Raw genomic sequence first — 14,677 nt, 5'->3', positions numbered from 1 at the left:
GAGGAGCTGCGTTCAAGTTATGGTTCCTTAACTTTTTGGCAGTGAGACCTTGGCTCAATCATGTAACCTCCCTGAGCCTCTACTGCCTCATCAGGAAAATAGGAAAAATTATAACCTGTACTTAGCCAGAGTGTTGAGAGATCTCGTTTGCGAAAGCGCTGGATACATTGTAAAGCACCTAGGAGCGCACGGCACCTGGAACCACTTTTGAAAAATATTTGAAGTGTTCCCCAAATCTTCCCTGCTTTTCTTATCTTTTTGGGGTGAGGGCTTGCTCCACTCTGCCCCCACCAGGACCCTCTGATCTAACGACACCCACCCTCGCCAAGCCCAGGTGAACGCACATCTCAGCCCAGGGGCAGTGAGCTCGCACTTCAGGCCCGAAAGCGCGCACTCAGCACCCACTCGGATCTTCCTCCTTTGTGCACCCCGCATCCCTCCCACCTAGATTCGAGCGTGCCCACCCACCCAGCCTGCTTCCCCCCTCTCCTGCAGCGCACGCGTGGAGCGGGGCACTCAAAGCGTCCCCAGTACATCTGGGCGCGCAGGCCACCACAGCTGGAACGCCCGGCCGCTCAGGCTCCTGGCCACCCCCCGGCCCCGCAGGTAGTGGCGCGAGGCGGGGTGGGGGGGGAGCGGGAGCGCCGGCGGGGCGGGGCCCGCGGGGGTGGGGCGGGGGCCTGACTGCCGGGTCGGACCGCCGAGCCGCGAGGGACAGAGGCGCGGGAGGCGCGTGGAGCCAGCCGCAGCCGGAGCCGGTGCCGGAGCCGGAGCCGGAGCCCCAGACCGCGCCCGCGCCCGCGTCCGCGCCGCCATGCCCTTGGCCTTCTGCGGCAGCGAGAACCACTCGGCCGCCTACCGGGTGGACCAGGGCGTCCTCAACAACGGTTGCTTCGTGGACGCGCTCAACGTGGTGCCTCATGTCTTCCTGCTCTTCATCACTTTCCCCATCCTCTTCATCGGTGAGCGCGCGGGGAGCGGCGGAGGAGGGGAGGGCACAGGCGGGGAGGGAGGAGGAGGCGCCGCCGCGCACCACACGGCTCCCTTTCCCCCCTCGGGCCCCGCGACCGACCGGCAGTCGCCTCCCTCCCGGGGTCCCCTGCTCTGTGTTGTATCCCGCGGTCCCCGCACTCGCCGGCCCTGCCATCCCCTCCCTCCCTGAGGTGCACCAAACACAGGACGCTCGTGACTCAGGGGACCCCCCAAGTTTTCCACCTCAGAGCCGAAGCTGAAATGGAGAACAGGAAAAGCAGTGTGGGCGCTGGAATGTTTGGGAGGGGTTCGGGCTGTACCCCCAGTAGAACAGTGTAGGGAGACAGGGCACCCCTCCCCCGAGGTACTCTCCCGGTCAGCCGAGGCTGGGCCCAGGGAGAAGGGCAGCCTGGCCTCGGGAGCCGGAATGGAGGCCCTGTGAGCCCTTGTGTGTTTTGGGGCTGCGCCAGACAGTGATCAGTAGCCTCTGCAGGTCCCTGGGGGTCCCACGCGCCCTTAGCGAGGAGAGGCAGGAGCTAGGGACGTGGGTCCTCTTGTCTGCTACTCCATCTGGACCAGCGTCACCGCTTGAAAGCCCTCTGCAAAGTTGGGCACCACTGTTAGGACCATCCTGCATGCCTTTTCACTGTGGTCCTCTTTGTCTCTCTTCAGAACCTTGAATTGTCCAAGCTGGCTAGAGCTTTGTCAACTCACAGGGTGTTCCCCACCCCCCCCCATCTGCAAAACTTGTTAATTCACTCTAATGTTTTTAAAGGGCAAATTTTAAAATTCATATACAGCTTTTGGGAAGAAAGGAAAGATTGTCACAAAATTAAGAAAGGAAGGATGTGGCAGAGGCAGAGTTGCTAGTTATTGACAATTAGAAATAAGGAAGAAGCATATGTTGTCAAACAAATGGTTTATTTACATGATTATTTGTCATACAAGAGGTTAGTATATAAAATGAGTTCCTGCATAGGAGGGCCTGTATGGGTCCAGGCTTCACGCTTGGACACTTAGGTCACAGGTACCAGACTCGGGCATTCTCATGCACAGGTGTACAGATGGTTACACTCCCCACTGTGGGCTCAATACCCAAGCACTCACCTGGGGTTCATGCACCCTCTTCCTGGTGAGCCAGGCTTCCCACCTCTCCATGGCTCTCCTTGCAGGATGGGGCAGTCAAAGCTCCAAGGTACACATCCACCACAGCACATGGCTCCACTTCCCTGGGCACAACCTGCGCTGGATCCTGACCTTCATGCTGCTCTTCGTCCTGGTGTGTGAAATCGCAGAGGGCATCCTATCTGATGGGTGAGTACTCAGGAGAGTGGATCTGTCCTGAGGTGCTTCCCAGAAGGCCAGAGGAGACCCCAGCTCACCTGTATTCCATGAGACAGTAGCATTTGCTAATAAATCCAGCAACCATTTATCCAACATGTCCTGTTGGCTCTCTGTGCCAGACACTGGACACAAGTGAGACCCAGGCCCTGGCCACAGGGTAGAGGGAACATGGATCTGCATGCCAAGACCTGGGGAAATAATCCTCGAGTCTGTTAGAATGCCCCAACGCCTGTGGAAGATGCCCTGCCTCTTCCTCAAGCTGCTAGAGTTCCCTTCTTGGGAAGAATAAAAATCACTCTTGCTTAAGACCTTCCCTTGGTTCCCAGTTGTTTCCAGGTGCTCAGCCTAGTATCTGGGGTCCTCGCAGTCAGCACCCCCCACCGTCTCTAACCTCATTCCCAAGGCCTCCCCTCACCCACCTTTCCTCTGGGCCTCACAGAACACTCCTTACCCCTGTCACAGCACAGATCATACCATATTTTAAGTTTCTGTCTATTTGCAAAACTGTCTCCCCCTGAGTGAGAAAGTCTTCAGAGTTGGGTTTTATCCATCTTTATAGTCACAGCACAAGGCACGTGACAAAGCCACATAGATATTTATTGACTCCTTAAGAGAAGAAATGAAATAATGGTACAAGTAAGAACTCTGGGAGGAGAGAGGAAGGCAGGACTGGGCAAGCTTCGTGACTGAGGGGCTCCTGAGCTGAGTCTGGAGGTACGACAAGGTCTGACAGCAGAGGAGTTCCGGAGAGGGAGGGCCAGTGAGTCAGGAGGGAGGGGGAATAAAGGCACTGGAAGGAAAGCAGGTTGGGGTGAGAGTAGTGCTTGGGGGCTGGAGCATGAAACACAAGCAGGGGAGTGATGGATGCTGGGGCTTGGAAATCAGGGTGGAGGCCTCTCCAGGAGGGCTTGGAATGCTAGGCCGTGTCTGGGTTGGGTTTTGTCAGCAGTTTGGACCAGAAGAGACACATGGTCAGCACAGCATTTTGGGGTGAGGACCCTGGGAGGTGTCCAGGGCAGCCTGGAGGCAGGGAGAGGCTGGAGGTAGAAACAGCACCTAGGAGGTGATTACAGTAGTCTAGGTGAGAGATGACAGTGCCAGAAATGGTGTGTCAGCAGCGGGGGTGCAGAAGGAGGAGATGAAGCAGCCATCTCATGGAGGAAGGCTGAGCGACTGCCTGGGTGAGGGGGTGGTGGAGGGTGGAGGGCATGTGGCTAAAATATCAGAAGTCCAACCACTCTGAGCTGGAATCAGACCATGCCCAGATTCCACTCCTGCCAGCCAGCAGCAGGGGGATGGGATCCCCCAGCCCATACACACTACCTCACTGTCCCACCCCCAGTGTCCCTGCATGCTGGCTCCAGCAGAAGTCTCTGGGACAACTGCTTGCCTTGGGGCTCCTCCCGGTTGTCAGAGTCCCTCAGATGAGCAAGAAGACCGGAATGCTTGCTGCCACATAACTAGCAGGTGGCAAGTCCACCTCCCATCTCCCATCCAGATACCCCTTCCAAAGCAGCACAAGTGTTCAAAAGGGGAAGGATGCTTTGTGAGCCCCCAGGCCAGAAATTCTCACTGGGTTATAATCAGTGTAGTGGCAGAGAGGAAAACACCCTGCCTGTGGAGGAGGTAGACCTGGGTCATCGGCTGGTGCTTCTGCTGCGTATCAGCTACAGGACTTCAGAGCAGTCACTCAGCCTTTCTGGGCCTCACTTTCTCTACCTGTGAAATGAGCATAATAATCCCTGCCTTGCCTGCTTCACAGGGCCATGGTGGATGAAATTAGAGTACAGACAGGGTGCAGAAATGGAATAGCGGAGCCCTGGGCAGATAGTTCATCTCCCAGAATGAGGGAGACCAGAATGAACCAGGTCAGGGACTCCCTCCTGCCCACTGCCAGCAGCCCCTCCTGTGTGGGGCTGCATCTGTATCCCCTACCTCCCCAGCTCAGTGCAAACTGCCATTTCCTCCCCAGGAGGCAGGCTGGCTCCTGAACTGGACACTTGCCACCTGGTCTTTGCTGGCCTCCATCTGTGGGCCCATACCCCTGGGCAGGCAAGCATGAAGAAAGGACATAGGAAGGGAGCAGACAAGAGGAGAGGCCACAGATCCTGCCCTCTGGGACCCCCAGTCCACCCTGGCCTGGGTTTGCAGACCTACCTGGGAGTCTAGGGGCAGGGGGCAGTGGAGGCTAGTTAAAGCAGTAGTCTTCAAACTCTGGCTTAGTTTAGGGTAAGCCGCATTTAGTGATTAATTAAGGCATCTTAAACCTATAGGGCTTCCTCTCTTCCTTTGGGTTTTGTTTTTGTGTGGAGCTCTGAATTTAGAACACCAAAAGCAGTACAAGTCAGGGAGGAAATACTTTTTTTAGCAATATAACTAGAATGTTTTCCTAGATCACGATACACTGGAAAAAACCCATATATAAAAAACTTTTACCTAATTTCTAACCTAATTCAGTGTATATTATTCAGGAAAGCAGCCAAAGTCTGTTTTGTTCAGTTATGTCATGAAATATTTATTTCAGTTATGGTTAATCTTCATCTTATTTACTTATATCAAATGTTTATCATTTCTACCTCCTATTGCAAAAATGAATTTATTTAAACTTATGATATAACATTTAACTTAAAAATGTGTGGAGTATAAGTTTTTTCAAAAACAAGGAGTACAAAGGCAGGAGTTTTGAAGACCCCTGAACAGGGTGTTGGCTGCTCCCAGTGACCCCATTAGTGACTGCCCTGTACCTCCTGTATAAGTCTTTTGCTGAGAATATCCACTAACTAAGGTTTAAAAAGTATCAACATTTATGGTCTCATTTATTAAGAAATCTGGAGGCCACCTCTCTAGTTGGTTTGGTGACTTAGTGATGTCATCAGAGACCCAGACTCTTCCCATCTTTCTACTTTATCCTCTGTGTGTCTACCGAATCTTTCCCCATGGTCACAAGATGGCTGCCAAGCTCCGGATATCACTTAGGAAGGCAAGGGCACGGGTGCCTGGGTGGCTCAGTCGGTTGAGTGGCTGACTTCAGCTCAGGTCATGATCTTGCAATCTGAGTTTGAGCCCAGCGACAGGCTCTGTGCTGACAGCTCAGAGCCTGGAGCCTGCTTCAGATTCTGTGTCTCGCTCTCTCTCTGCCCCTCCCCTGCACGTGCTCTGTCTCTCTCTGTCTCAAAAATAAATAAAACATTTAAAAAAATTAAGAAAAAAAAAAGGAAGGCAAAGGCAAAGGGGACATGCTGTCATATGTCTCTTCCTTATGCATGATATCTTCCTCTGCAGACTTTCCTTTGCATCTCATTGGCCAGCATTGGGTTATATGGCCACCCTTAGACCAATCACTGGCAAAGGGATGTGGAATTGCATGGCTGCTTGAACCAATCACCATCCATTCCCTAGGGCTGGGCCCACTGCTGCTAGAACAAACTTGTGGTTCTTTTAGCAAAGCAGGAGGAGAACATGTTATTTGATAAACAGCCCATACTGCCTCTACACCCTATACACTAGTCTTACCAGACTACTTAGGGCCCCCTCATGGCTCTCCTCATGTCCTCCCTCCTTCTCTGTTGAACTCTAGTTCCCCCTTCAAAGTCCAGCCTGGTGCCACCTCCTCTGTGAAGTTCTCCTTGGTTGTCCACCTACTCTTGCGCTCTCAACCTTCAGTCCATCTGCAATATCACTTCCCTAGACTGCCTAGACAGGAGGTTAGCTCCAAGCGTGGTTGCCCTCTCCCCACTGTCAGCTTCTTGAGGGCAGGGATGCTTGGCATGCTGGGCAGAAGGAGCAATGCAAGCAAGAGCAGCACCGAGGTGGGAAGTTGGAGGGGGCCTTCTGGAAATGGAGGGGGGGGGGGTCTCAAAATGGCCTCAGAAGAAATAATGGGCTGAGCAGTGCTGAAAAAGTGGCTTGAGGCCATATCACCTGGACCTTTGGTGCCAGGCTGAGCGGTGTGGGTTTTGCTTTCTGTAGGAGGGAGCTGTGGAAGGGCACAGTTAGGCCAATTAAGTAATGAGCTTCCTCACCAGTCATGGGGAAGCGTGAAATCTGAGAGAGCTCTGGCTCCCTACAGGTCTTGTCACCAGACCAGAGTCCACCCACCACAGAGACCTCCGTGAGTTACAGTGGGGAGGGGATGAGCTGGTATTGGCCTCCATCACCATCCCAAGGGAAGAAACCAAAACTGTGACCTCTTAGCCTCTCTATGCCTCAACTGTAAAATGAGACTAAGAGTACAGACTTCGTGGGATTTCCTGAAGATTAAATGAGTTCATATACATCACGTGCTTAGAACAGTGCCTGGCACAGGGTAAATGCTCAATAAATGTTGACTATCAGTGCTGTCATTGCACCACCTGGGGCTGGGTCCAATGCTGATTTATGCTGTTCATGCTAAGTGGGGCTGTCACTAACAGGCTTGTGGTGTACGGGTCCCCGTACTGCCCAAGGGACCCCAGGGACAGGAAGCCAGCTGTGTTCACTCCCAGAGAAGTGGTTCCAGGCTGAAGACTCTCCAGCTGTGACTGCCAAAGCTGGCTTCCCCATGGCAGGTTCTATAAGCGCGAACCCAGGGAGAGAAGGTCATGAGTTCCAAAGCCTGGATACTGAGCCCTCATAGTCTCATTGTGTGGACTCGGGGGCCCCTAACTAAAGAGCATGTTTGGGATCTGTGTAGGCTGGGCAGAGCTGTCAGTATAAGAAGTGGAGCTGTGTGTATGATCCAGAGGCCCTACTGTGTGCTGAATCCGAAGCGTAAAGCCTGGGCTGCGCTATTGGCCCATCTACCTCCAATCTCTCTCTCTTTCTCCCTCTCCCCCATCCCAGGGTGACTGAATCCCGCCATCTCCACCTGTACATGCCAGCCGGGATGGCATTCATGGCTGCTGTCACCTCCGTGGTCTACTATCACAACATCGAGACCTCCAACTTCCCCAAGCTGCTGATAGGTAGGGGAGAGGGAGGGGAGGGGAGAGGGATGGTTACCTCCATTCATTCCTTCAGATAACGTTTTCTGAACACTGACTATGTGCCAGGCATTGTTCTAGGTGCTAGAGGTTCAGAAGTGGAGCTGAAACAATCCCTGCCTTCTGGTGTGGGAGAAGACAGACAGGCAAAGAGAGTGAATAAACAAATAGGGAGGAATGATGCTGTGAAGAAAAGAAAGCTGAGCAAGTCTTTGAGTGTGATGGCTGTATTGCTGTCTATATAGGGTGGTCAGGAAAGATCTCTGATGAGAGAAAGCGTGTGGGTATTTAGGGGAAGAAATTTTCCGTGGTTTGGAATAGCAAGTGCAAAGGCCTTCTGGTAGGAACAAACTGGCAAATAGTCCAGTGTGGGCAAAGCCAAAAGAGGAAGAGAAAGAATGGCAAGAGAGGAACAGAGAAGACACCTAGGCTTTGGGTCTGAGCACCTGGGCAAGTGATGGTATTAATAACTGACATGGCAAAGGAGCAGGGGCTGGGGTTTGGAGAGCTGGGGCGGGGTTGGGACATGTTGAGTTTGAAGCAGCCAACCCAAGTGTCAAATGAGCAGGTGAATAAATGAGCTGGGCACTTGAGGGAGGTCAGGACTGGAGATGTATACTTTCAGAGGTCACGGGCTTACAGGTGGCACCTAAAGCTTGAGTGTGGATGAGGTTACCTGGAGAGAGAAGACCTAGACCCCAGGACCCCAGAGTTAGAGCCTGCAGTTTGTGAACATTTAGAAAGATCCAAGAAGGAGTGCTTACTTAAACCTTCTGACACTATGTGGCTGGGGTCCCGGGGAATGACTATTGATGTTTGTTGAGCATGTACTGTGTGCCAGGCTTACATGCATTATTTCACTTGATTTCCACAATCTCCATATGGGTATCATTGCTATCCCCATTCTACAGATGTGGACACTGAACTCAGAGAGGTTACAAACAATGGCAGCGAACATTCATTTAACACTTGCTATGTGTCAGATATGTCCTGACACATTAACTCATTTGATCCTTACAACAACACTAAGAGGTAGGTACTATTATTATCTCCCCTTTACACAACAGGAAATTGAGACTCAGAGCTTAAGTGATTTTACTAGTCTTCCCTACCGGTCAAGGGGCAGAACCAGGTCTAGATCCCAGGAGTCTGGCACCGAAGGAGGCTCTTAACTGCTTCTGAGACTGTGTGTCTAAGGGTAATCAAACCACTTGGGCCAAAGGTATAAATCTGGAGGTCTACCTCTGTGTTTGGCTCAGTCTGCATGTCGAAGGTCAGGGCTGTACCTCTGACTGTTAGGCTGTGGTCAGACTGTGTGTCATTAAGTCAGGCTATGATTTTTAGGAGTCACAACATCTAATTGGCATCTGGAGTCTGGAACACTCTGTGCCAAGCCAGAGACAGCACAGTGTCATGAGGGGGCAGAGGGTATTTTCCCATGTAGGGTGGGAGCTTGGCTCTATCAGGATCATCCAGGTTAACCCCCTACCCAGGTGACCCCATGAGAGTGTGGTCGGGAGACTAGAGGGCACAAGTTGAGAGAGAGAGATGTTAAGTACAGACTTCAGAGAGCCTCCCTCTCCTGAAGACTCAGAAGCATCTCCTCATGCAGAGAACCCCTCATTAACCCCAGTGCCTGATGGACTGTTGCCCCCAGAAACATCCTGTCTGGTCATTTGCTGAGTTTATTTTCTCATTCTCCGGAAAACATGTAATGTTCTTTCCTTAAAGCACAAATTACCACCTATCGATGGACCATTCTTCTCCAAAGAACAAGGACTAACTCCCTCCATTCCCTTTTGGTAGAGCTTTGCTCTGCAGAGCCAGAAATTCTAGAACAGGGAAAAGCAGAGAGGAGTACCCAATGAGCTGCAGGCATTGAGGACAGTGGGTATTGGGGAGCAGCTGGCCCTCTGAGAAGACTCCTGTCTGGTCACAGGTCTGGAATCCTGCAGAAAGGTGAACCCACAAAATGACCTTGGTCCTGAGGCACCAGATGAGATCAAGGAAATGTTCTATGAAAAAGTCACATTTGAGCTGAGAACTGAAGGATAGTAGGAACTACCTGGGAGAAGGGAGAGGAGACCATTGCAGGCAGAGGGAACAGCATGTCTTGAGACAGGAGAAGCACGTTAGGAAATCTGGAAGAAAACCAGTGACTGGAATGCAGAAAGCAGAGAGAGCTGAACTTTGAAGGCTGGAGTGGCAGGTGGGAACCATACCAGGTGGGTATGCCTATCCTAATGCCCTCACCCACGGATAGATGGCATTTGTCCCTCTCTGGGAAGGTTCACCATCTTGGCCTAGTTCCCAGCCCAGACTCAGGCTGGGGCAGACCCCAGGCATTAGCCTTTATCCCATGGCATTGAGGATTAGGGTGTGTGAGGGGTGTGTGTGTGTGTGTGTGTGTGTGTGTGTGTGTAACTTATACAAGAAATTTATTATTTTAGCCACTTTTAAATGCACAGTTTGTGACATTAAGTACATTGACATTTGCACAGCCATCATCATCCAACCATCCAACCATCCATCTCCAAAACTTTTCATCTTCCCAGACTGAAACTCTGTATCCATGAAACAGTAACTCCATATTCTCCTCTCTCCCCTATCCCTTCATCCCCTCAAAACCACCATTCTACTTTCTATCTTTACAAACATGACTACTCTAGGTACCTTGTATAAGTGGAAGCATACACTGTTTTGTCCTTTTGTGACTGGCTTGCTTAACTTAGCATAATATCCTCAAGGTTCACCCGTGTTGTAGCATGTAGCATGTAGCATTCTGACGAATGTTCTTTCTTTTTAAAACTGAATAACATTCCATTGTATGGATATGATGCATTTTGCTTATCCATTCATTTGTCAATGGACACTTGGGTTTCTTCCACCTTTTAGTTACTATGAATAATGCTGTTAGGAACATGGGTGCATTGAGATCATATTTGATCACATACATTGCTTTACAGAGGCAATTCTGGAAGTGGGCAAGAGGGAAAGAGGAGAAGTCATGAGAAAGCCCTCCAGGTAGTGCAGGGGACATATGATGGTGGCCACTGAGGAAATATGATGGTGACCCAGGTGGCCCAGATATTTAAAAGTAAAGTAGACATGGGGTGCCTGGGTGGCTTGGTCGGTTAAGCGTCTGACTTTGGCTCAGGTCATGATCTCACGGTCCGTGAGTTCGAGCCCCGTGTCGGGCTCTGTGCTGACAGCTCAGAGCCTGGAACCTGTTTCTGATTCTGTGTCTCCCTCTCTCACTGCTCCTCCCCTGTTCATGCTCTGTCTCTCTCTGTCTCAAAAATAAATTTAAAAACGTTAAAAAAATAAAAATAAAAAAAGTAAAGTAGACAGAACTTGGTAATAGGTGGGGTGTGGAAAGGGACAGGGAAGATGCTGGGGTAATGAGAATTCAGAACCTAAAACTTGCCCACAGCCCCCCTGTCACACCACTGTCCTTTTCTGCTTTTCTCTCAGTCAAGCCCTAAGCTTTGGCTGAGGGCTGCGATGTCCGGCACTGTGGAAATAACCCTTGGGCTTAGTCCTGGGTCCACCACTAACTCCCTGTGTGACCTTGGACACGAACTCAGACTCCATGAGCCTCAGTTTCTGTATCTGGACAGGAATTATAATTCCCTGTCTAAGTCACAGGATTTTTATGAAGAGCAAATCAGACCACATCTGTTAAGACCCATGTGAGGCATATTTTCAAGTCTTGGCTCCCAAAAGTGACCTTCATGAAGGGCCAAAGAGGTTCTGATGCTCAAGTCCTGTCTGGGGAGTGTAGGTGTGGGGGCAGGGTGATGGCCTCCAGCTGTGGGATCCCTGTGACCTCGTCACCAGACCAAGCTGAGGGGTTTATCATCCCAGTCCTGTCAAGAGGTGGGTAGCACGCAGAAAGCAGACACTTCTGCCCCCTATCCTAATGCCCTCACCCAGGAACCTGAGATAGATGGCATTTGTCCCTCTCTGGGAAAGTTGACCATCTTGGCCTAGTTCCCAGCCCAGACTCAGGCTGGGGCAGACCCCAACTTTTGTCTCCAAGAGATGCCCTGGCATTTGTGTGACCAGGCCCATCTAGGGATGGAGGGCAGCTTGAAGGTGTCTCCTTCTCTGTGGCCCCACTAGAGAGGAGCTCTAGGGAATGTAGGCTGACCTTATCTGCATAGGACTCTAGGGAGTGAGGGGGAAGGAGCTGCCTACGCTAAAGCAAGCATCTCCTAAAGGGGGGCTTATTATTGTTCCTTCCTCTGGTTGCCAGCTGACAGTGGTTTATTGGCAGGTGGTAGCGGTGAGAATTTAGAGATTAGAATCTACTGATAGCTTCTGATGATTATGGTCCCAGGTCTGAAATCTGGAGATAATAAAAATATTAACAGCTGATGTCCAAAGAGCACCACCCGCTGTGTACCAGGCCCACTGTGCTAAATGCTCACAGCAACCTTTGAGGAGGTGCTGTTATCATCCCCATTTTTATGGGTGAAGAAACAGAGGCCTGGATGGGTTAAATGATTTACCCAAAGTCACATAACTATTAAATTACAGGATCTGCGCCCAAATATATCTGCCTGCAAGGCCCTGTTCTAACCACCATACACACTGCCTCACAGAACTGTGACTTCCTTTTTCGCATCCCCCAGTCCCCCAGGCTCCATGAGGAGCATCATCATGCTGTAGTGGGCTCTATCCTGGGGACACTCAAGCTTGCAGTGAGCTCGGGCAGGTCACAACCTCTTTAGGGCCCCTTTATAGAGGAGGACAGCTATGAAATGAAAGAGTGGGTCGAAGGATCTTTAAGATTTTCCAGGCTGGGGTGCCTGGGTGGCTCAGTCGGTTAAGCGGCCGACTTTGGCTCAGGTCATGATCTCATGGTCCGTGAGTTCAAGCCCCGCGTCGGGCTCTGTGCTGACAGCTCGGAGCCTGGAGCCTGTTTCAGATTCTGTGTCTCCCTCTCTCTGACCCTCCCCCGTTCATGCTGTCTCTCTCTGTCTAAAAAATAAATAAACGTTTAAAAAAAAAAAAAAAGATTTTCCAGGCTTAGAAATTCCACAAGCAAACCACTATAGGGCGGAGGCTCCAGGCATGGGCTCCACATCAGGCTGGTCCAGTTCCACCTCCCGACTGAGCAGTTACTTAACCTTTCTGAGCCTTAATTCCTTTGTCTGTTAAATCTGGGGTGATGGCACTTTTCCCCTCACAAGGTTGTTGTAAGGAATAAGTGAGATAATACTTAAAGTGCTCCCTTGGCACGGCGCCTACAACTTAGTTAACTTCAAGACATAATTTTCCTATTTTTCTTACTAATTACTGTAAAGGGAAATTTAGCTGACCAGCTTGACTTACAAAATTAAAAAAAAAAATTTTTAGTGTTTATTTTTTTATTTTTGAAAGAGTGAGAGAGAGAGAAAGAGAGCGAGCAGGGGAGGGGCAGAGAGAGAAGGAGACACAGAATCTGAAGCAGGCTCTAGGCTCCGAGCTGTCAGCACAGAGCCTGACGCGGGGCTCCAACCTACGAACCGTGAGATCATGACCTGAAGCGAAGCCGGATGCTTAACTGACTGAGCCACCCAGGCGCCCCTTGACTTACAAGATTATGAATGTTTTGAACATACCTATCATGAATGTTTTAATGTATGTGTACCATCTGAAAATTACACACATATATTCACACACACAGCCTTTTCCTCAGAAATGTGCTCTCACACCCATAACAGTGGCTTGTTCACACAGATACGTCCTCCCTGACATACTTCTTTTCTCTCCTTCTCTCCCACACACTTGCACACACATGACTGCACACACATGCAAATCCACACACACATGTCCTCTCCCCTGCAGCCCTGCTAGTCTACTGGACCCTGGCCTTCATCACCAAGACGATCAAGTTCGTCAAGTTCTATGACCACGCCATCGGCTTCTCACAGCTGCGCTTCTGCCTTACGGGGCTGTTGGTGATCCTCTACGGGATGCTGCTCCTGGTGGAGGTCAATGTCATCAGGGTGAGGGTAAGCAGACCACTCCTGAGCCACCCCAGCACCCATCTCAGGACACACCTTAGCCAGGGTGGGGCTTCTGATCAGTGTCCTTCCCCTGGATGTGGACCCCCACCCTGCTTCTTAGCCAAGCCCTAGAAGCAGTCAGCCTCCTTTACCCACCCCCAAAGGAGAGTTGAGGCCGGTGGGGGAGTTTTGAGAGGAACATTCCATCTGGTCCCACTGCCCTCTACCCGAGGATCCCAGAGGGAATGGAAGTGATAGGATGTGTTAGCCAAGGTTGAAGGATTCTGAGTTTAATCCCATAGAAGAGGGAAAAGAGCTTCAAGTACTGGCTTCTCCAAGCTCTGTTGTTGTTTCTGTTGTTTTGGGGGAAGGGAGTTAATGCATTCATCATAGTTTCATATATACCTGAATGAGTAAATGTGGCTGCATACATGTCTTTGGTCTTGTTTTGTTATCATTTTTGCTTATTCCCTTTACCTCTTTCCTCTCTTCCTACTCTATGCTCCCCAGACCTTCTCCCCCCCTCCCCAAGTAACCCAGATAACAACCTAATATGTGCACTTCCATTCTTGGTTTTTATTAGTATAATATCATATACTTGTATCTACTTAAGGTTCTTTTTTCTCAACACATGTAAGAGTAAGGTTTTTCCTCTCAATATTCATTTTATAAAAATAGGATCATATTATACACAGTTTTCTGCATCTTGCTTTTCTCACCCAACAGATATCTCTTAGGACTCCCTCCAAGTCTGGTATGGCTAATTTAGTTTTCTTAATGGCTGCATAATATTCCATCATGTGGATGAGCAATAATTTATTCAGCCATTACCCTATTGATGGGCATTCACTGTGTTGCCAAGTTTCTGTCTTCACAAATAATGGTGTATTCAACATGCTTCTATCTTTATGTATTGCTGTTTTTATTTCTTTGGGATAGAGTCCAAGGAGTGGAGTTGCTAGTTCAAAGAGTCTGTGTATTTTAAATTTTAATCAATGTTGCAGATTGCCTTCCAGAAAGACTATAATCTACTAGCAATGAATACGACAACCGTCTCCCTTCCTCCAACAAGCAATGGGCCAGCCCCATTTGGGTGATAAGTGTTAAGTGCTACTTGCATTTGCATTTCTCTGATACCCCTGTTTAGTTGGTGATTTACAGGGTACAAAGGCCAACCTCACTCCCTGCCTCAACTGACCCTCACAGCACCCCTGGGATGCAAGTACCACCCACATTTTAGACTTTCTAAAAAGGAAACTTTTTAGAGGAGACTTGTCCAAAGACACCTTGCTAGTAAGTGGAAGAGGCAGGTCTGCAGGGCTCCATGTCCTGCAAACCCGACATGAAACATGGTAATGTCCTCAGATCTGTGGGGAAGATGGTATACGAGAGATTTCTGTTCTT

At 50.2% G+C, this 14,677-nt stretch overlaps 1 protein-coding gene across 5 annotated transcripts in view; it reads left to right on the top strand.

Moving 5' to 3' along the window:
• The first annotated feature begins 814 nt into the window (after positions 1-814).
• ABCC8 (ATP binding cassette subfamily C member 8) overlaps positions 815-14,677 on the top strand; it is a 77,249-nt gene continuing 63,386 nt past the window's right edge. For all 5 annotated transcript variants that reach the window (XM_042959075.1, XM_042959074.1, XM_042959073.1 and 2 more), the window contains exons 1-4: positions 815-962; positions 2,145-2,286; positions 7,138-7,259; positions 13,113-13,279. In XM_042959075.1, the coding sequence (XP_042815009.1) occupies positions 815-962; positions 2,145-2,286; positions 7,138-7,259; positions 13,113-13,279 (579 nt within the window). The remainder of the gene's footprint in view (positions 963-2,144; positions 2,287-7,137; positions 7,260-13,112; positions 13,280-14,677) is intronic.

The sequence above is a fragment of the Panthera tigris genome, chromosome D1 (assembly GCF_018350195.1).
Source record: "Panthera tigris isolate Pti1 chromosome D1, P.tigris_Pti1_mat1.1, whole genome shotgun sequence".
Lineage (NCBI taxonomy): Eukaryota > Metazoa > Chordata > Mammalia > Carnivora > Felidae > Panthera > Panthera tigris.
This window is presented reverse-complemented; position numbering and strand designations above follow the sequence as displayed.